The 21,565-nt window shown below is 39.5% G+C and overlaps 1 protein-coding gene across 1 annotated transcript in view; it reads left to right on the forward strand.

Annotated features, from left to right (window-relative positions):
* Positions 1-1,397: 1,397 nt before the first annotated feature.
* LOC308087018 (extracellular calcium-sensing receptor-like) overlaps positions 1,398-21,565 on the forward strand; it is a gene marked incomplete at both ends in the record, with an annotated part of 28,534 nt that continues 8,366 nt past the window's right edge. Inside the window, 8 exons of the mRNA XM_080430659.1 lie at positions 1,398-1,579; positions 2,500-2,708; positions 7,384-7,542; positions 7,707-7,831; positions 15,013-15,143; positions 18,813-19,107; positions 20,712-20,798; positions 20,991-21,041. Of these exons, the coding sequence (XP_080286785.1) occupies positions 1,398-1,579; positions 2,500-2,708; positions 7,384-7,542; positions 7,707-7,831; positions 15,013-15,143; positions 18,813-19,107; positions 20,712-20,798; positions 20,991-21,041 (1,239 nt within the window). The remainder of the gene's footprint in view (positions 1,580-2,499; positions 2,709-7,383; positions 7,543-7,706; positions 7,832-15,012; positions 15,144-18,812; positions 19,108-20,711; positions 20,799-20,990; positions 21,042-21,565) is intronic.

Here is a 21,565-nt window from a genome sequence, read left to right on the forward strand (position 1 = left end):
AGACGGCTTTGTCTTCTTACCCACTGATTCAATCTGGTCTTTCCATGACAGAAGGTGGTCAATTACTACTCCTAGGTATGTATACAAACATACCTGGTTGATCTGTTCACTATGAATAGTAATGGGGGATCTGTGTATCTCTAGTGGGGCACCAAAAACAATCTCCTCTGTCTTTTTTGTGTTAATGATAAGAGCGTTGTTATCACTCCACTCCACCACCTTATTTACTCTGTGTTGGTGCAGTCCAGGATCACTGGAACTATCCAAAAAAGAAATCAAAACTGTATCATCAGAGTACTTTAGAATGTATTGGTCTGGTTTGTCAGTGCAACATTCAGACAGACATTCCTCAGTACGAAGGCTGTCAGTATAAATGGTGAAAAGTACAGCTGAGCTTACACAGCAGTGATGTGAAGGGTTAAGAGGGGGGGGGTGTTGATCAACAGTTGCCCTTTTTCTGTCTATTGTTCTTCTGTCCCACCCCCAACCGCAATCTGATTGGGCCATCACACACACCCTCTGTGAGTATTTAACAGAGCTCTTTTGTTTGGAGAGTTTTGTTTGGCGTCACTTCAATCTGTGTTGTTGTTGTTGTTGTTAAGAGCTGAACTTCTCTCTTCTGGACTTGGTAAACTAATCAGGTATGTAGTTTGTGGTTTCACAATTCGTGTGTGTCTTGGTTTGACTAGCAGTGATTTGAAAGGCTATATATGTGGGGCTACAACCAACCAATCTACTTTTGATTTCATCCAGTGGCTCTCTGAGTGGGGTCTGGGGACCTAGATGGGGCCTTGGGTTCAGGGGGTCCCTGGCTAAATGCTAGATGTAAAACAAATGCTCCCTCATGGGTCTGTAACTACAATATTGTCCATTTGGTTACATTTGTACACTCTCAGAGTTAAATTGATGATTTTACAGTGTAGACTGATAAACATTGTATCAAACTGGGAGTCCTTGAAACTAAACAGGTTGAGCATCACTGATCTATTCTATTCCACCACACTCTCCCCAATTAATAATGGGCGAGTTAGATGTAGGTGCATGTGCTTAAAGCCATGGCATATGTGCGTTAATGCATACCAATCTACCTAAATCGAACACACACATTATTAATTGGATTAGCTGCAGTCGTGTTGCATCACAGTGTACTATCAGGTCAGCGGCTGACGGTCAGCCTTATGTCATGTTTTACCCTGCTGGAAAACAAACTCAAAAATTGGAACTGGAAAACAAACTGGAAAACAAACTCAAAAATCATCATACAATGGTTTCATTCCCCCCTAAGGGTGGGCTGTTAAAATGCACTGACAAATGGACCCTCCAATTGTATTCATTGTTGACCACTCTATTTGTCTTGTGAACTACAGTATAGCCTGCTGCTGTGACAGTCGACGAAGATGACGAAGGTCAATCAGCAAAAAAGAGACACCATCCTCAGTATGTTTCAACAAGGTTATTCCACGGAGGAAATAGCCAAACACCTGGAAGATACAGGACACTATGTGTCCATGAGGACTGTACAGCGCTACTGCCTCGAACAGCGTCCCCAAAAGACCAGAGGGCCTCGTAAACTGACAAGGTTGGGTTGTTTCTGTGTGCTTTATATACAAATTCATGTCTGTATATACTTGAACACTGTTCAAAACTCTCTAAGTACCCCAGTACTCAAATGTTGCAATTACATACAAGTTCAGGGTACTTGATATGAGTATTTCCATTTAATGATACTATATACTTCACTACATCTCATAAGAAAATGTACTTTACTCCATTACATGTATTTGACAGCTTTAGTTACTAGTTACTTTGTAGATTTACATTATAATTCACCAAATTATTATGTAAAAAGCTCACAATGCTTCACATATTGATGTTACACTTGTTTGTCTATTTTTAAATGACCTGAGAATAAAATACGTCTCAAATGGTGAAATACAAACAGTTGAATGAGTATACGTAAGATGATTCTGAAATTGGTTCTTAATGGATACTTTGGCTACTTGTACAGTTTGAAACTGTTGTACTTTGACTTAAGTAAGATTGTGAATCTGAGTACCTCTTCCACCACTGCACATACATTAAACAATGAAATGCATTTCTTCCTATTCAGTCAGGTGCTCCAAGCTCTGAAATCCATTCTGCAAGAAAATCACAAGTTGACGGCAGGAGAAATTAAAGATCTGCTTCAAAGCAGAACCAACATCCTGCTCGGAATGAAATCATTAACCAAGTTGTTGAAAAAGGAAGACTGGAAAAATCCAAACAGTCGGTAAGTGCTGAAAACAACCTACTGTGGCTGTTATCAAACTGTTTTCATGTCAAGGACCACCACATTAATATGTATTTGGCCGCATAAATATGTTGTGCTCCATACAATGTTTGGGTTGTTTATGTTTAAAACAATATTCAATATCCTCCCACATGTTATCTATACTGTATTTGAAATGCATTATGATACAGTTTTAGGATACACTGTAATTATCATTCTTTGGTTCACAGCATTGTCCCATCAACCAAGAATGACACATTACGCGTCCAGCAAGCCCAGACATGGCTAGAAGAAGGAGAAGGTTGGAATGACGTTCTGTTTAGCGATGAGACAACCCTTTATCTGGAAAGTGTCACTGAGGATGATGGAGAGCCTGTTGAAGTCCATGTGTGGGGAGGGATTTCACGGTTTGGACCCGGAACTCTGTTTATATTTGAAGGTAAGTTAATGACATAGTGCACATTATATAATGATATTGTATAGTTATCTACTCGTGAATTGAGCAGACATACCAGAAAATGGTCCCAACCCATTGTTTAGGAGCCACAATTGTGTATTAATTCATCAGTGCCCATACTATAATATTGCATAATTGCATTGTTCTATATCCATTGATATTATATTGTAATTACATTGCACTTTATCCATTAATATTATATTTGAATGGCATTGTACTATAACCATTAACATTATATCTTAATTACATTGAACTATATCCATTAATATTATATTGTAATTACATTGCACTAGATCCACTAATATGGTATTGTAATTACATTGTACTCTATTGACATGCAGGAACTATGGATCGTGAGTTCTTCGGAGAGGAAATCATCAAAAAGACTGCTGGACCCTTTTTGAGAGATGGCTGGTTGTGGCCAACACATCGTTTTTTTCAAGGTAATATTTTCATTGAGTCAACTTACCAGTGTTATTTTCACAACCTGTTCATGTCAAGGAGTATTTGGTGGACCCCTGTCTGATAATTTTCTGTGTGTGTCAGGGACCCCATACAAGATTTGTGTTGTTGAATTGTCTCAAAAATATTCTAAATGCTATCAATTTCAAGATTCAGATCAACAAGCTCTCAGTTAGTCACATCGCAGCACATCGAGAACTTGTAATTCGGCTACAGAGTTGATGGATAGGGTTAAAGTGGTTACATAGATTTTGATATATAGCCTATACATTAACACATTTAGCTGAGGACCCCCTGGTACCCCCTCAAGGACCGCTGGGGGTCCCCGGACCCCACTTTGAGGCTTACAATGGTTTCCCCTTATTTGCACTGCAGACAATATTGCTGTCCACACCGCTGCCAGACTCTGCATGGAGCAAGAAGGAATCAACTGGGTTAAAACGCCTGCAAAGTAAGTATACAGTTGTTGCCGCCTTTTGACATTGGCCTGTTTTTTTGCGGTGAAAACGTGCTTCATGCATGTGCCACGAGAACATATAATACATACAATTAAATAGTCAAATAAAAAAACTCCCTATGTGTCATATGTGGGATTCAATCCGACGAGTAAAGGAGCAAACATTTTAGAACAATATTGGCCAGGGCATTATACCCTCTACCAGCGGACCGGACTGAATCACTATGAATATGACTTTGTTAAACGATTGACTAATTCTTATTACTTATTATCGGTTATGAATCATAATGTATTCACTAAAAACTCAATTTTTTTTAATCATTGCTGTAGGTCGCCCGATTTCAATCCCATAGAGCTGGTCTGGAAATATATGAAAACATTTGTGCACGGCCAAGAACCGACCAATAAAGAAGAGCTTGTTGCTGCAATCCTTACGTTTTGGGAAAAGAAACTGACCTGCGAACACTGTAACACGTACATTAGTCACTTAGTCACTTGCGTAGGGTTTGCCGTGAAGTCATTGCCAGACGTGGGCGACCAACTTCTTTCCAAGCCTACTGTAAAGATTTTGCACCTTCAGGCAGTTTCTTCACAGCGTAATTTACATCTACTGTTGTATCTTCTGTTATTTGCCTTTTTTGGTATCCCCCCTCAACCAATATTTCTTTTTCATTTTTGCCAGAAGTAGACATAACTACTGCATCTGATGTTTTATGCATACTGTACAGCGTGTGTCTTATGAATATTTTGCACATTTGACACTGCTAAAGACACTGTATGAATCAATGCCTGTTGCTGTTGCCATTTGTTTAAAAAATAAATGTGTTTCAATTGAACAATCTTCCTAACGCTCTTCTTCATTGTATTAATCCTGATCCCTGATGCATCCACTAACATCAATTTATTATTTTCTTATTCATCTTTTTGCTGTAATTCGATTGCATTCATCATCATTTAAACCCCTGGTATAAATTATGTTAATTTCAGCTATGTTCAGTTGAAGAAAGGTATGCAAAATTCCAAAACGTATATAAAGTTTTACACTCTTCAAGACAGTTTAACTGAGCTAAAGGGAACTCAATATACACGTATTCTGTGAACATAGAGTTTAGAACACTGGTTCTCAAATGTTGGGTCCGAGGACCACCTTGGATCCTAATTTAACACGTAGGATTGTACAATGTAGATCGGGTCCCAGAGATAAACAGAAACATACATTACATGCATTAATACATACATACATACATACATACATACATACATACATACATACATACATACATACATACATACATTAATACCATTTTCATATGTATGTATGTATGTATGTATGTATGTTTCATACTATAGACTGGTAAAAGAACACATGGGTAAATTATGGTATCTTCACTGATTCAGTCACATTCCCTGACCTGTGATCCATCATGACATACACCTATGATCCACACATTTGATGGGTTTACACACCACTGAGGATTAGACATTTAGAGGTTAGGTTTAGGGAATACAGATAGAGTTATGCCTTATTTACACTTAGTTAGATTAGGATTAGACATTTAGAGGTTCGGTTTAGGGATTAACCGAACGGGTAATATAACGCATTACTGGGGGAAAAAAAGTAATACATTAGAATTATCATTAAAATTGTGTCCGTTATTGCCGTGTTACTGACCAAAGTGAAGGTTCTCATTTTTCCCTTTTTCTATATCCATCCAAAATGCGCATTACAGCCGCTGAGCCGCAGCGTCAGACTAAGTGACCCCGGAAAACAAAGGCTGGGACCATTATTTCCTGTTGGCGCGGTATAAAAGCAAAACAACATTATTTATTGTCATCAGGCAGAATGGCGGAGTTTATTCCGATGGTTGGAAAGCCTGTTCCAATGGTTGAAGACCCCCCACCCAAAACAATCATATTTGAACTGGGGACCCCCCCAAAATAATCATATTTGAACTGGTGACCCCCCCAAAAGAATCATATTTTAACAGTGGACCCTCCACCCAAAACAATCATATTTGAACTGGGTACCCCCACCCAAAATAATCATATTTGAACTGGGGACCCCCCACCCAAAATAATCATATTTGAACTGGGGACCCCCCACCCAAAATAATCATATTTGAACTGGGGACCCCCCACCCAAAACAATCATATTTGAGTTGTAGGCATTACATTTAGTTTGACTCGGTTCCACAGATAAATATTGTGAGCAGATCTACAAGCTCAGAACGTCTCACCAGCCAGTATTTCAGTAGGTCTGGTTGCTGTGGAATCTGAGAGTGGGATTTTAGCTGTCATTTCCTCTTTTTCTTTGGCTTCTAACATGGTGTCCATCACTTCAATCAAGCATTATTTAATTATTTCTGCATCAGAGAAAGGCTTCTTGTGCTTACCCAAAACGCACTCTGAGTGAGCACTCCGTTGCTACGTTCAAAGTGTAGTCTTCTACTGTTGGTAACAGGCAGCTAGCAAAGTGCTGGTATGAGCATACAAACTCACTGCTGTGCTGCTGAACTCTCGTGACCCCAGCTAACAGCAAATCAGCGCTGATTGCTCGCGCAGTCACCCACACCCACCCACACACAGGCACACACACACACAGAGTCAGTCCACATGCATAGCGCTGCATGAAGTGAATACAAGGAAAATTCTGACTCGTGGTCGCGGTAACTCGCAGATTAATGGCCTGACCTACAAATAATATTTGAAAAAAAAAAAAAAAAACGTAACTTGGATTTGCCCAGGGTCCGCAGGGAGTTGTGCCGCGGTCCGGTCATGGACCGCGGTCCGCCTGTTGAGTACCCCTGGTGTAGAAGATATGCAGCCTCTATCAACAGTAGAATCAACAGCTTTTAAAAAGCTTGTAAGCAAAATTCCTGTCAAAACTGATGGTAAGGTGGGCACGGTGGCACAGTCGGTAGTGCTGTCGCCTCACAGCTAGAAGGTCCTGGGTTCGATTCCCGCAGGGGACGCTGTGGGCGCTGGGGGTGTGTTCTCTCCTCCGCGTCATCAGTGCCCATACCCTAGGTGGGGTTGGCGAAAGGGCCTTTCTGTGTGGAGTTTGCATGTTCTCCCCGTGTCTCCTAGGGTAGGTACCCTCACAAAAACATGCAGTAATCCTGGTCACTATACTGCCTCCCCCTGGCCAGCCGGGGCGCCTGATGGAGGGGAAGGGAACTGGTTGGAATAACGTGTTCCTTCCACGCGCTACGTCCAACCAGGGAAACTCTCCCTGTCAGGTGACAAGAAGGTTAGCTGGCTCTCATGCATTGAAGGAGGCATGAGCTCGGCCCTGGCCTCCCTAGGTTGGCAGAGGGAAGGTAGTGCCCAGGATTACATAGACAATTGGCACTGGGTGTAAAAAATAGGGTTACAAAATCGTGGGATAAAAAAAAAAAAACTGATAGTAAGATGCCGTTGCCAACTTCCTATATTCTTTCCTTTCTTTTTTCTTAAAAATCTAATTATTAATACAATATTTTCTATACATTTCAAGCATGTCCTACCAGACAGAAAGACATTCGCCAAAGAGCTGGACAAGGCATATGCTTTAATGGAGAAAGATCTAAAGAAAACACTTGATGCGCAGCTGTATGTGTCAACAACAGCAGACATATGGAGTGCCAATAACAAAAGTTTCATGGGGGTGACAGTTCACTGGATCGACGCATGTACCTTGAAAAGAGAGAAGGCAGCGATAGCTTGTAAAAGGCCGACACACATACGATTGCATTGCAGCTGAGCTGGAGGAAATGTTCGCTAAATATGGACAGAACCACAGTAAAGTGACTGTATGTGTGACGGACAATGGCAGCAACTTTGTGAAGGCTTTCAAAGAGAATCAGCAGCAAGACTCTACGTCAGACGAAGAGGAGGAGCTCGAAGAAGGCAACGAAGGTGATGAGGTGAACTTTACAGACCTCCAGAATGTGTTCACCATGGCATGGATGATGATGCTCAGCCTGGTCTATTTTCATTGCCTCCCCACTATAGATGTGCAGCCCATACACTTAATCTCATTGCCACAAATGAGGTTGATAAATGGCTGTCATCTAATTCAGAATCAAGGGCTGTGTATCGCAGTGTTTCAGCCAAATGTTCAGCGCTGTACAACAAGGCTAGCCGCTCCACAGCAGCATCAGAGACCCTGGAGAAGCTCAGTGATCGAAAGCTGATTGTCCCCACTGTGACACGGTGGAACTCATTCCATGATGCATATTCACGGATCACAGCAATGTCCCTCGCAGATTTTAAGATTAAATGTATGAACGACAGGGAATACCTGTTTCTCAAAGAATATTGTTCCGTTTTGAAGCCCTTCACTGCAGGGTGAGGATACTTGTTATTATGGGACGCTTCAACCAGCGCTAGAAGTTCTGATGGCCAAAACCACGGCATTGTATAATGGCCTATCGCAAATGACCACTGGACTGCCTGAGGCAATAGTGGGGGCAATTAGAAGTCGATTTGCGGGAACTCTCAACTCTAAGGATGCGTTGCTGGCCGCTGTCTCGCTGCCCAAGTTTAAATTGCGCTGGGTAAAAGAAGAAGACAGAAGAGATCACATTAAGCTCTTGCTTACTACGGAGTGTCGCTTGAGCCTGCACCACGCACCAATAACCCGACACCTAGCCCTGAACCTGCTGATTCTGCTAGCGAGGAGAATTACTTTTTTTCCTTTGAAAAAGTAATTGGTGACTCTGCTGCCATGTCCGTGGAAAACAAGGTAATAGCTTATCTCAACACTGCCACAACGATGGAAAGCCTCACCAGTTTCCCAGAATAAAACAAATTGCACTCCGTTATAATGCCCCAACACCAAATAGGCCCGGTGCTGGCCGTTTAGAGAGGCCTCCAATCCGAGCGCACGTTTAATTTAATTTAACTGTTCGTTTGGATATAAAGCCTAATGCACAGTTTATTTCATTGTTGAAAAAAACTTCCATGCCTTGTTGTTCTTCTATATGAACCTGCTTAGGCTTTTTTTGTTTTAAAAGGCTCTAAAGTGTGTGTGTTTATTAGCCGAGGTCTTTGTATTTTTCACATGACCGAAATGTTCCGCTTTTTCTAGGCCTATTGAAAAAAGCACCTTAAAAAGCACTTTCATTTGCATTCTATGCTGCTCATGCAGTCCTTGTTCAATTCAATTCAAACTTTATTCAAGACACACACAGGGGGGTCCATAGTGAAGAACACATAAAACATACAAAATCAAAACAAAAACAAAACAATACATCAACAAGGCATAAACAAACAAGGCAGGACTTGCAGCCTTATCTCTGCACATACAGGCTAGAGCGCCAGTGTCTCCATAGCTTAGATGACAGCCTAACAGAGCTCTTGGCAGGATTAGAGAGTGATACAATGATGCTGTTCACAGAGTCTGTTAACCTGTACATAAATCTATACATCAGGTTTCGTAATACAGCAGGGCAAGTGGGTACATTTATTTCTACAAACATTTGACTGGCACTACAGCATCTTGGGGCTTTGAGCAGTAGCCTCATGCAGTCGTTATAGGCCCCTGTCATTTTTTGCAGACTGCCCTTTTTGTAGTGTCGCCACAGGTGGGCAGTGTATAGCGGAGTACAGTAAGCTTTAAAAAGTGAGATTTTCACAGGAACTGAGCAGTAATTGAATTTGAGAACACGCATGTTGGCTTGGGCATATAGTTTACGGCGCTGTCTAAAATATCTCTGTCATCAAATAGGTCATTTTTTATAAAATGACCTAGATATTTGGTCTCCTTGCACTCTTTCAGTGTCATACCAGACAGATAGAAGTCAGGAAATACCAGCTTACTGTCTTCCTTACTTCTCACGATCAGGGTTATGCTCTTTTTTGCGTTGTACTTGATATCAAAATCAATTCCATACTGTGAGCACACTCTTAGTAACTGCTGGAGAACAACACTACTTGGACATAGGACCACCAAGTCATCTGCAAACATGAGGTGGTTGATGATACAGTCACCAATGATACGCCCTGTTTTACAGGCATTCAATTGTACAGATAAATCATCCATAAAAACATTCAAAAGGAAAGGAGATAAAATGCTGCCTTGTCTTACCCAATTGGTCACATGGAATGGGGCGGAGATAGAATTACCCCATTTAACCAGCATAGTCTGGTATGCATACCAGTAAACCAGAATCCTTATCAAATATCTGGGGGCCCCTCGCAGACATAATTTGTTAAAAAGTTTACAGTGACTGACTCTGTCAAAAGCTTTGGAGGCGTCGATAAAACAAGTAAATACAGTGGTGTTTTGAGTATGTGTCCAATATCTCCTTGAGTGCAAAGATACACATGTCGGTGCCATGTTTCTGTTTAAAACCAAACTGATTGTCAGCTGTCAGTAAATACTGCTCCAGCCTACCGAGGAGAACTCTTTCCAGTGCTTTTGATAAAATGCTGGCTATAGCTATCAGCCTGTAGTTCTCAGAGCTATTCAGCTTACCCACCTTGTCCTTAATGACAGGCACTAAAATAACAGATAAAATTGATTTTGGTAGTGAACCATGAACCAAAAACCCAGTAAAACAAATGGCAAGTAAAATATGCAGTTTCCTGTTGGCATTTTTCAAGTGTTCAGCAGCAATGTTATCCAACCCACAGGCCTTATTGTTGTTGTTTTTGAGACCTTTATTGTGATGTTTTCCTAGTAAAATAGAGGGTGGTTGTGTCTCAGACAATCACAGTCTCAGCCAACCATCCCGTTCCCTCGGGCTATGGGATCCAAAGTCCCAAAAGTTGAAAGTACTCATTATGCAGAATGTCCCATTTCACAAGTTTTCAAATGTACAAAAGTTTATAGCTTGTAGATCGGCTATTTCCAAATGGCCGAAATGTATATATAGGGCTGAAGTGGTTATTGTAGCTATGTTTTGCGATAATAATCTAAATCTACAAAGTAACTAAAGTTATAGAATAATTGTAGTGGAGTAAAAGTATAATATTTTCCTCCATCCATAAATAAGAACAGGTTATTTTATTTTCCATTTCCTTGTAAAGTAACAGTTTCAAACATACAAGCTCTAGGGGGTGCTCAGGGGGTCGGCGACCCCTTAGTTCTGACACTATGGGGGCTGGGGGCTCACGCATGCTCCACATGCACGCACCGTCAGCGGCGGTCTTTAACAACTTAAAGTTTAAACAATAGCCTCTCAAGGTTCGCGCCGTCAGTGGCGAGCCGTTCTCAATAGCCTCTACCTGGCTGCTTTGCATAACATTAGGCTACTCGAGAAAAACCATGGACTTGATTGAATTGAATGTGTCTCACAATTAGAGACAACAGTCTCTGCACTGCAGAGTGTGAAGGGGATCGCTTAGCAGAGGACGCAGTTCTCTGAGACAAGACAAAGACAAGTTGTCTGATTATTTTAACTACTTATGTGTGGGTGAGTCTATGTAAAGGGATTTTATATAAAACTAAAAGGAAAATAAAATAATTAATTAATTGAAACAAAAATAAAAACAACAAATTAACAATGCAACAAAATGATAAGAAATATAATTACATTAATAATCACATGTTGAATACAGTATTTCAACTAGCACTGAGCTGAGTGGCTATGTGCACATGCCCGCGCGCTAGAGATGCGCGGATCGCGGTTTTAGCCGCGGTTGCCGCAGTTAACCGCAGTTTGGGTGGATTTGGGTCAATCAAATATAATTATTAATTCATATTGGATAAACCGCGGGTGAAATAATGCGGGAATTAAATTAATGATATCAATCTATAGGCCTATAATAGCTTTTAAAAAGCACTAAATTTCACCGTGTGTGCGTTTGTAGTATTTTAATATTACGTCATTTTACACCAGGCACAAAATAGCCGCTCACGACATGTTGCTTTGCTGGCAGCCAGTGTTGCCAGGTTGCGAGAGAAATAAGTAGCCAGGTCTATGAAAACAAGCCCAAAACAAGTGCCAAACAAGCCCAAAAGTCGCAACACAGAGCATTGTTTTTGCTCTGTGTTTTGATTTCACTTTTTCTTTCTTTTTCTGTAAAGCACTTTGAGCTGCATTTATGTCATGAAAGGTGCTATATAAATAAAGTTTATTATATTAAAAGTCGCTTATAAAAAGCCGACATGGCAACAAAGTGGTTGAAAGCGAAAGTAACTTAATGAAGACGTGCGCTTGTTGTTACCATGGTTGTGGATTGTATACAGTCACTGCATCGCGACAGTGGTGAGTAACACTGTTTATAAGAAAACTAACGTCAGGAAAATAACAATTATTTGGTGCGGTTGGTGCGGATCTATAAATAGGATGATATAAGTACCGCGGGTGGATGGCGGATGGATAATGAACTTGTTAACGCGGATTTGGGTGACAAAAAAACCCATCCGCGCATCTCTACCGCGCGCACGCCGTGACGTTATAAAATAGAGCCCCCATAGCTCAAAAATCCACAGCTCACCACTGGTATTTCGTCACCTTCCTAAACTAATGGCCTAAGCACTTTTCTAAAGTTTTTCATAAAAAAAAAAAAAATGATCCAAAACAAAGCTCTTAATCATTTCACCCAAAACGTTTATAACAAATTATGACTATTAACATAAAAAATAACACTGTCTCTCAGTTATGTAACATGATATTTAAATAGGTTTAAACCTGACTTAGGCCAAACAATTTGATGATTTTCTCCAGACTTAGGCAATTTCTTTGGCTTAAGTCACAAAACCATGTGACTTAGGCCAAAAAGTCACACTAAGGAGATAGGCCATTATACTTATACTACTCCGGTATACATTTTACCAGAGGTGGTCAGTGTCATGAGGAGCTGACTTAGGCAAAAAGAAAATAATCCCCAAAAAATGACTTAAAAATGGCCATTAGTTTAGCAAGGTGACGATTTCCTGTATTTTGTATGAACAAACATTGTATTGTTGTATTATCGTTGCCAATACCTCACATGTTGTTCATTAACGTGAACATGTTTTTGAACAGATTCTCCAGGGACTCGTTCCCCGTTAGACGTGAACATTAATTATCTTCCAACGTGTTGCAGCTGTTGAGCTGCTGTTGCATCACCTCTGGGCCAGATGATGACATCATCATCGGTGGTAAACACTAAACACCTGGGTCTGCTGTCAACAAGGTCTGAATAGCAAACAGTGGGTGGTAAAAGTACTGAAATGTTTTACTTAAGTAAAAAGTATCAATACCACAATGTAGAAGTACTCTGCTACAAGTAAAAGGCCTGTGTTCAAAATGTTACTTGAGTAAAAGTACAAAAGCATTGGCATCAAAATATACTTAAAGTACCGAAAGTAAAAGTACTAAAATGTTTGAAAATAGCAGATCTACAAGCTCACAATGTGTCGCGATGCCTAGGTATAAAATAGGGCTAAAGTGGTTAATGTATGTTTTATAATATAATAATTTCTATCTGTAAAGTAACTAGTAACTAAAGTTTTCAAATAATTATTGGCTTGTTCCTAAGCCAATCATTTGATGACCGGCAGTGGTTACGGTAGGAGACACAAAGAGTCTCCTACCGGAACCGCTGCCTACCGGTTCCGCTGGTCATCAAATTATTGTCTTAGGAATGAGACAAAAACTAAATAATATCCATGAATTCAAGTCTCCATGGGGTGACTAATCCATAGAAAAAAAGTCATTTTGGGGGTGAACTATCCCTTTATCCCATTCAACCCGGGAACACATCTGTGTCACTTAGGATATCTTTGGCTATTCAAAACATATCAGATATACAAGCTCATAGCGCAACACTGAGTGCCGCGCTATGAGCTTGTATATCTGATTATTAATTTTGAAATGTTTTGAAAAATTGTGCAAATCTTTGAATATATATATTTTTTAAAGCAATTTTCCCCTCAAATCTTTGCTTCTGGGGGTCCCTGGAACAACATATTTTGACATGGGGATCCGCAGCCAAATACATATATTTTTTTGGGATCCTTGACATGAAAAAGTTTGAGAACCTTAGAATTTAGAAGATATTTGTAGAATCCCCCAGAAGCAAAGATTTGACTTACAAATGCTTTAAACAAATATATATATTCAAAGATTTGCACAAATGTTCACGTTTTTTCTAAAATAGCAGATCTACAAGCTCAGTGCGGCACTCTGCCACGCTATGAGCTTGTAGATCTGCTATTTTTGAATACCCAAAGAAATCTAAAAATTCCGTTCCCAGTCTAAAAGGCTTAACCCTTTAACAGTCTGCTCAACCAATTGGTAGAGCACATTTTAAGTCACTATTTCTCATTGACAACATTGCTGAACTTAACTCAACCTGATTGAGCCCTTTCTACCATTTGGTTGAGGTATGTTATGGCAAAAAAAGGTCCACCAGATGTCACTGTTTCCCAGTCACATGGATTCTCAGGTAGCCACTTTTTAGGAAGTGAAAATCAATTAATCCACTCCTGAAAGGTGGGATTTTTTTGGTTGAAATTTCAGAGGTAAGATTTTTTTGTTTGTCATATTATCATCTCAGAGGTGTTACTGAACCTGATTATGTAGCTTGATACAATAAAAAAATATCTAATAGTGGTCTAATAATTTTCTGAAAACATGCTCTACCAAACGGGTTGTTTGTCACTTTATGGTAAGTAGTGAAGCTGAACTAAAGTAATTAAAATGTACTATTTGCTATGGATAAATAGGGCTTTTGCTAATTCAGTGTTGTTAATATAATACATATAATGTTATTTCATTATATTTATGTATTAGTATGATTTTATTCCTATCTAAAATAACATGCTCAACCAAATGGTTGAATTGTCATTTAATGGTAAAGGTAGTGGTGCTGAAATAAAAAATGGACTATTTTGATGATCTGTGTGATAAAGAAGATGACCAAACAGATGATGCTGATCAACTCTCACAAGCAGAAGAGACTGGGGAACATAATGGGAGACATATTTCTCAGTGAATGCATATAAATCAATGTATATGCATGAAACTTTTACCATTACCATAAAGTGACATCTCAACTGTTTGGTAGAGGCCTATATTTGGAAAACTGTTGGGTCTGTTAAAGAAATTATAATTGATAGTTGTTACTATTGACCCAAATAAATAAAAAATGCAAAGAAATAATTTTTCCAATGCTTTTTTCTTGGGGTGACCTTTAAAGGGTTAAAGTATCAATACTGCAACGTAGTAGGTGTTGTGACAGATGACGTAATGCCATAAGGTGCCACTAGGGGGGGGGGGGGTGAAGGCACAGCTGGTAAGTATAAAATTTACCAACTGGACTGGATTTAGAGGACAGATGAGGACAGACATGAAGGCTTCTCTGGTCATACGCCTTCTCTCCTACCTGACGCTGTTCTCTTCCTTCTCTCCTTTGTCTTCTTCCTCCTCCTCCTCTTCTTGTGAGTTCCAGGCAGCGCTGAAGCTCAACAGAATGTTCAAACCCGGGGACTTGGTTCTGGGCGGAGTGTTTGACATCCACTCTTCCTCCGTCTTCCCCGATCTGACCTTCACCTCCGAGCAGCAGAACCCTGTCTGCTATGGGTGAGTATTATATATATATATATATATATATATATATATATATATATATATATATATATATATATATATACACACACACACACACACACACACACACACACACACACACACACACACACACACACACACACACACAGTACAATATGCTATGGGTGAGTATATTGAGTATATCACACATACAGTATAATAGGTGAGTATATTGAGTATATCACAAATACAGTATAATAGGTGAGTATATTGAGTATATCACAAATACAGTATAATAGGTGAGTATATTGAGTATATCACAAATACAGTATAATAGGTGAGTATATTGGGTATATCACACATACAGTATAATAGGTGAGTATATTGAGTATATCACACATACAGTATAATAGGTGAGTATATTGGGTATATCACACATACAGTATACTAGGCAAGCAAAAAAGAACAGGGACTGTGTTTTGACCTACAGTATGGCTACCATAGAATTAGTTGAAGGTAGGATAAGTGATATTAATTTTCGTTAAAACAAAAAGTATTTAACCCATTGAGACCGGGAAAGCATCTGTCATTTTAGATTTTAACCCCTTTAACCATTATCTTATACTTTGGCTAAACCCTGGGTCTAGACAAAAACGTTCCTACGTCAAAAACCTTTTTGTCACCTTTCATTTAGTGTAGTTTAGTTTAGTTTATTAGCACTTTGTTATAAAAAATATAGAAACAATACATATCAAATGACAAGTTGCTGTGCAAGGAAAGGAAGAAGCCGGCAGGCTTATTTGGAATCCTTTCCTTCATGGAAGAGGTCATTAAATAACAAGGATTAACAGTAATAATAATAAAAGTTCAATATGAACAATATAAAATAATACAAGTTTACAAGGGGAGAGCAGTGGTGCAATAAAGAAATAAAACACAAAAACTGCACAAAAGAAGAAAAAGACAACAAAAAAAAACTATTTTGTAAAGATGACTTAATCAATGGACTACAGTGAGGAAGAAATTAGATATTGTTTTAGATGTTTCTTAAATATTGGGAAGGATTGTGAAGACTTAAGTGATGCATCTAGAGAGATCCACAACTGAGGGCCTCTAAATTTGATGAAATATTGATGTTTAGAAGTACAACATCTCTTTGCCTTGTGGGGAAAATATTTGCCCTCTGAGGAAAATATTATACTTTTAATCCACTACATGTATTAGAAAACTTTAGTTACTAGTTACTTAGCAGATATACATTATTACATTATAAAACATACATTAACCACTTCAGCCCTATTTTATACCTAGGCTATTTGAAAATAGACAATCTACAAGCTCACAACGCGTCGCATCGCGACACGTCGTGAGCATTGTAGATCTGCTATTTTCAAACATTTTAGTATTTTTACTTTTAATTTTGAGCGCAGGCCTTTTACTTGTAAGGGCGCGCTCCCACCGCACTTTTATTTTACCTCTGGGGCAGAATCTGCCAATGCATTGTCAATGTAAATGCGTGGATTCACGCGAGAGCGAATTTTTCCGCTTGTCGCGCAGACCTTGCGTTTATCTGCTCTACGCGACTTGTCCATTGGAAGCATAAAACTGCTGGAGGCAGGAGCTGGGCTACGGGGACGGTCTTGAATGCGAGTGACAGGTGCATCACAGCGTTTTTTTTTAATCCGCTGGCTGCAAAAAACTGTGGCAGCGCACAACCTGCGTTTAACAGCGGCCAGCCAACTTTTGGTGAGAGCGCGCCCTAACAGAGTATTTCTACATTGCAGTATTGATACTTTTACTTAAGTAAAACATTTGAATACTTTTCCCACCACTGATATTAGAATAGATTTTAAGCTTATTTTATTTACTTACAAATCTTTGCACGGCCCATTTATACTTGTCTGATAGTTGATCTTTTGGAGCCCTACATTCCACACAGAGCACTGAGGCTCTTAGAGGTTCACAGAACCAGGCTGAGGAGCAGTGGTGGAAAATAACTAGGTATATTTATAAGTATTATACGTAAGTACAATTTTGAGGTATTTCTACTGTACTTGAGTATTTCCAATTTCCAATATTTTTACTTCTACTCCACTACATTTCAGAGGCAAATATTGTACTTTTACTCCACTACAATTATTTGAAAACTTTAGTTACTTTGTAGATTTAGATTATTATTACAAAGTATACATTAACCACTTCAGCCCTATATACATTTCGGCCATTTGAAAATATCAGATCTACAAGCTCACAATGCGTCACATTGTGAGCTATTTTCAAATGATTTTTATACATTTGAAAACTTGTGAAATGGGACATTCTGCATAATGAGTACTTTCTACTTTTGGTACTTTAACTACATGTTGATACCTATACTGTTGTACTTTTACTAAAGTACATTTTGAATTCCGGACTTGTAACAGAGTATTTCTACATTGCAGCATTGATACTTTTACTTGAGTAAAAAATGTGAGTACTTTTTTCCACAACTGCTGAGGAGTAGGAGTGACCGAGCCTTTGCTGCTGTCGCTCCTAGGCTTTGGAACAGCCTGCCCTTCTATATTAGAAGTGCTAATTTTATCGAGGCTTTTAAATCCGTTCTTAAAACACACTTTTATTCTTTAGCTTTTAATCACACTTAACGGTAGGGTAAGTGATTTACTTTGGTCAAAATAAGTGTTAAATAGCTCTATATTCTCATAGTACTCATTGCTATAGAGTGTTTGTTCAGTAAAAGGAGTCTCCCATGTCTCTCCAGCTCTTTATTATACAGAAAATGCATTTTCAGTGCTCTCTCCTGATTGGCTTAAATGTTGTCACCTACCTGAAAATGTACTATATACTGTTTACTAAAGAGCTGGAGAGACCCCTGTGACCGAACAAACACTTTGTAGCAATGATTACTATCAGAATATAGTAGCTACTTTAACCCTTTAACAAAAAAAGGGGGAAAAAAGATATCACTTACCCTACCTTTAAGTTCATGTCTTGATCTGCTTGTTGTATGTGATGTGTGACTGTGTTGTTGATGCACTTCCATACGTTCCTGTTGATGTTTTTTTTTCTTCTCACCCTGTACAGCACTTTGGTCAATTTCGATTGTTGTAAATGTGCTATAAAGATATACAAGCTCATAGCGTGGAGTGCTGCACTATATGAGCTTGTAGATCTGCAATGTTTTTTCTTAAAGCGAACATTTTTAATTCAAATCTTTGCTTCTGGGGGATTCAACAAAATGTCTTCTAAATCCTGAAAAAAAATGTTTTGCTTTAATATCAGTGGTTCTCAAACGTTTTCATGTCAAGGACCACCAAAATTATATGTATTTGGCCGTGGACCCCCATCTCAAAACATGTTGTTCCAGGGACCCCCCAGAAGAAAATATTTCAGTTAAAAATATACATATATTCAAAGATTTGTACAAATGTTCCCGCTTTAAAAAAAATCGCAGATGTGCCGCGCTATGAGCTTGTATATCTGCGATTTTTGAATAGCCAATGAAATCTAAAATGACACAGTATGAGTTCCCGGTTTTAAAGGGTCAAAGGCTCCAGCTCGTTGATAAACATAAAACACATTTTCAGATAGGTGACAACATTTCAGCCAATCAGGAGAGAGTACATAGATCTATTTAACACTGTTACTGATATTTCTACAAAGATAAATATGCAAGGTTAACACTGACATTGTGTGTGTATATAGTTTCAACATGGCCACGTTCAGGCGGGCTCAGACCATGGTGTTCGCCGTCACAGAGATCAACAGGAACCCCAGCCTGCTGCCCAACGTGACTCTGGGCTATGGGATCTATGACACCTGTTACTCACTGGGAGTCGGCTTCCACGCAGCGCTGTCATTGGTCAGCGGGAGAGAGGAGCGCTTTCGATTGGACGCGGGCTGTGCCGGGTCTCCTCCGGTGCTGGGGATTGTGGGTCCCGACACCTCATCGCAGTCTATCGCCATCTCTAGTGTGATAGGTCTGTACAGAGTGCCTATGGTAAGTTTATTATCTCTAGTGTTGTAAGTTTATTATCTCTAGTGTGGTAGGTCTGTACAGAGTGCCTATGGTGAGTTTAATATAACAGGTTGTTTATCATAATATAACCTTTTTGACATGAAGTGCCATGTTTTATTGTTTTTATTGTCAGTGTGTGATAACATTATGGTTAATTATGACACCTCATCAAAACAAAATATTTCCAACACATTTTGATTGTCATAAATATAACAACTTTTTTTCTTCTTCTTCTCCTTCTGAACTATTTTCTTTCACATCAGGATGTAATTATCATTGGACTCAATCATTAGAGCAATAACCCAACTATCTCTGCTGTCCGGCAGAAACCATTATGAAACCACTATGTGCGAAATATTCACTTTTTTTAAAAACATTCACATAATGTTTTAAGTGTTATAACGTTGTGACATTACGTGTGACGTATGAATCACTGTGATCCGTACATAATAAAGTTACAACAATGTTAACACATTCACTGTCAGGGGTTTTCTAAAACAGGCTGTAGCTTCTGCCAGCATTTTTAAGCATTCTGACTAATCTTTCAAGAACCACATATATTTATCTCCAGTATGATCGATCCCCTGATGGTTGCTAATCACTGAGGGTTTCACTGTGCTTAAATGAAGAAAAAAAATGTAATCGCAACCTCCCATTCACTTGTTATATGCCGTTGAAAATAGCATGTCTCGCCAAAAATACATTGTGAAACACAGGAGCCGAGATACAGAATATGTCCAAAATACTTGTTCTTCCTTTTTTTTAAATGACGGAGATCTCCGTCAATGGCAGGAAATGGGTTAAAATACAATCTGTGCTGACATTATCGGCACGTAAATTGTCATTGAACGTTCAGATTGGATCAGATTGTTTGTTCCTATGTTTTAATCATCAGCCAATCAGTCACAATTTAAAAACTGAACTGTTGGCTGGGAGAGAGAGAGAGAGAGAGAGAGAGAGAGAGAGAGAGAGAGAGAGAGAGAGAATAATATATAGGTTCTGGAGCTCATGAATACGACTAAACATCTCGTCCTCTGTATCCAACGTAGGACTCAGACCAACTGGCTGACGGTGCAACCATTTTTCTAACAGCAACTCATGAAGTGTTTAAATTGTGGTGATTTAGGAACATAACTCAGTTTCATCTCATCAGGTCCTTTTCCATTGCAGGAAGGTAACATTGAGGGGAAAATGTGAAAGTTGAATTGATAATAAAAATAGCCTAAATAAAAACATATTGTATTGTATGTGCATCTGAGGTGACGGAGCACCTTCACTTCTAGACACTAATTAAGCCCTGTGGTGCAGTCAATAATGTGTGTATTTATGTGTTCATTTATTTGTTTGTTTGTTTGTAGCATTGTGTGGTGTTTAGCAGAGGGGGGTGGATCCAGGAGATGCTGAGTGATGCTGAGCAGGGTGACAGGTTGAGTGACAGGTGACAGGTTGAGTGACAGGTGACAGGTGACAGGTTGAGTGGAACATGAGAACAGCCTATAGTCAGTCCTCATTCTCACATGCTTTGCTTAAAGGGGAAATATAAAAAAGTTATATATTACAGAAGAGATGTTTTGTGTGTTTTTCAGATCAGTTACTATTCCATGTGTTCCTGTCTGAGTGACCGATATAAATACCCTTCCTTCTTCAGAACCGTCATAAGTAATACCATCCAGGTGAACCTATAAGTAGTACAATCATAGAGTTAAAAATAATAGAGAGGTAACGAAAATCCACTTGTATAGAGTTGCTCACCCAGCGCATACTCCCTTTTCACCCCTTCTTGGGAAATGTGACGGGCGGGGCCTATTTGGGGTCTATGTGACGCGTTTTGTGTCACTCTGCGCGTCGTCTCGCATGCACTGTAGTGTCATCGCCGTAAATCTCGTCTCATCTCGCGCAACCCCGTGCGCAAGCTCGTGAGTCGAGCCCATTGGTCGAAAACGTTTTCACTCGTTCATGTGTCTGGCCCCAGCCGTAATAAGCTGCAGTACCTATGATCAGCCACCATGTCCAATGGTAAAATAAATGGTGCATTTATATAGCGCTTTTTATCCAAAGCGCTTTACATAGATTGTGCATTACATTCACCCATTCACACACCCATTCACACACACATTCACACACCGATGGCAGAGAAACCATGCAAGGCACCAACCTGCTCATCAGGAGCAATTAGGGGTTCAGCGTCTTGCTCAAGGACACTTCGACACTAACTCTGGGGGAGCCCGGGATCCAACTGGGAACCTTTAAAGCGAACATTTGTAAGTCAAATCTTTGCTTCTGGAGGTCCCTGGAAAAAAAACATTTTACAAATGTTCGCTTTAAAATATATATATTCAAGGTGCTTGGGTGGCACAGTGGTAAAGTCACTGCCCACCACCATGGAGGTTGTGGGTTCAAATCCATTGTAGAGGATCCGGCTTTGTCGAGCGTCTACACG

The sequence above is a fragment of the Gymnoscopelus braueri genome (assembly GCF_963280865.1).
Source record: "Gymnoscopelus braueri genome assembly, chromosome: 6".
Classification (NCBI taxonomy): domain Eukaryota; kingdom Metazoa; phylum Chordata; class Actinopteri; order Myctophiformes; family Myctophidae; genus Gymnoscopelus; species Gymnoscopelus braueri.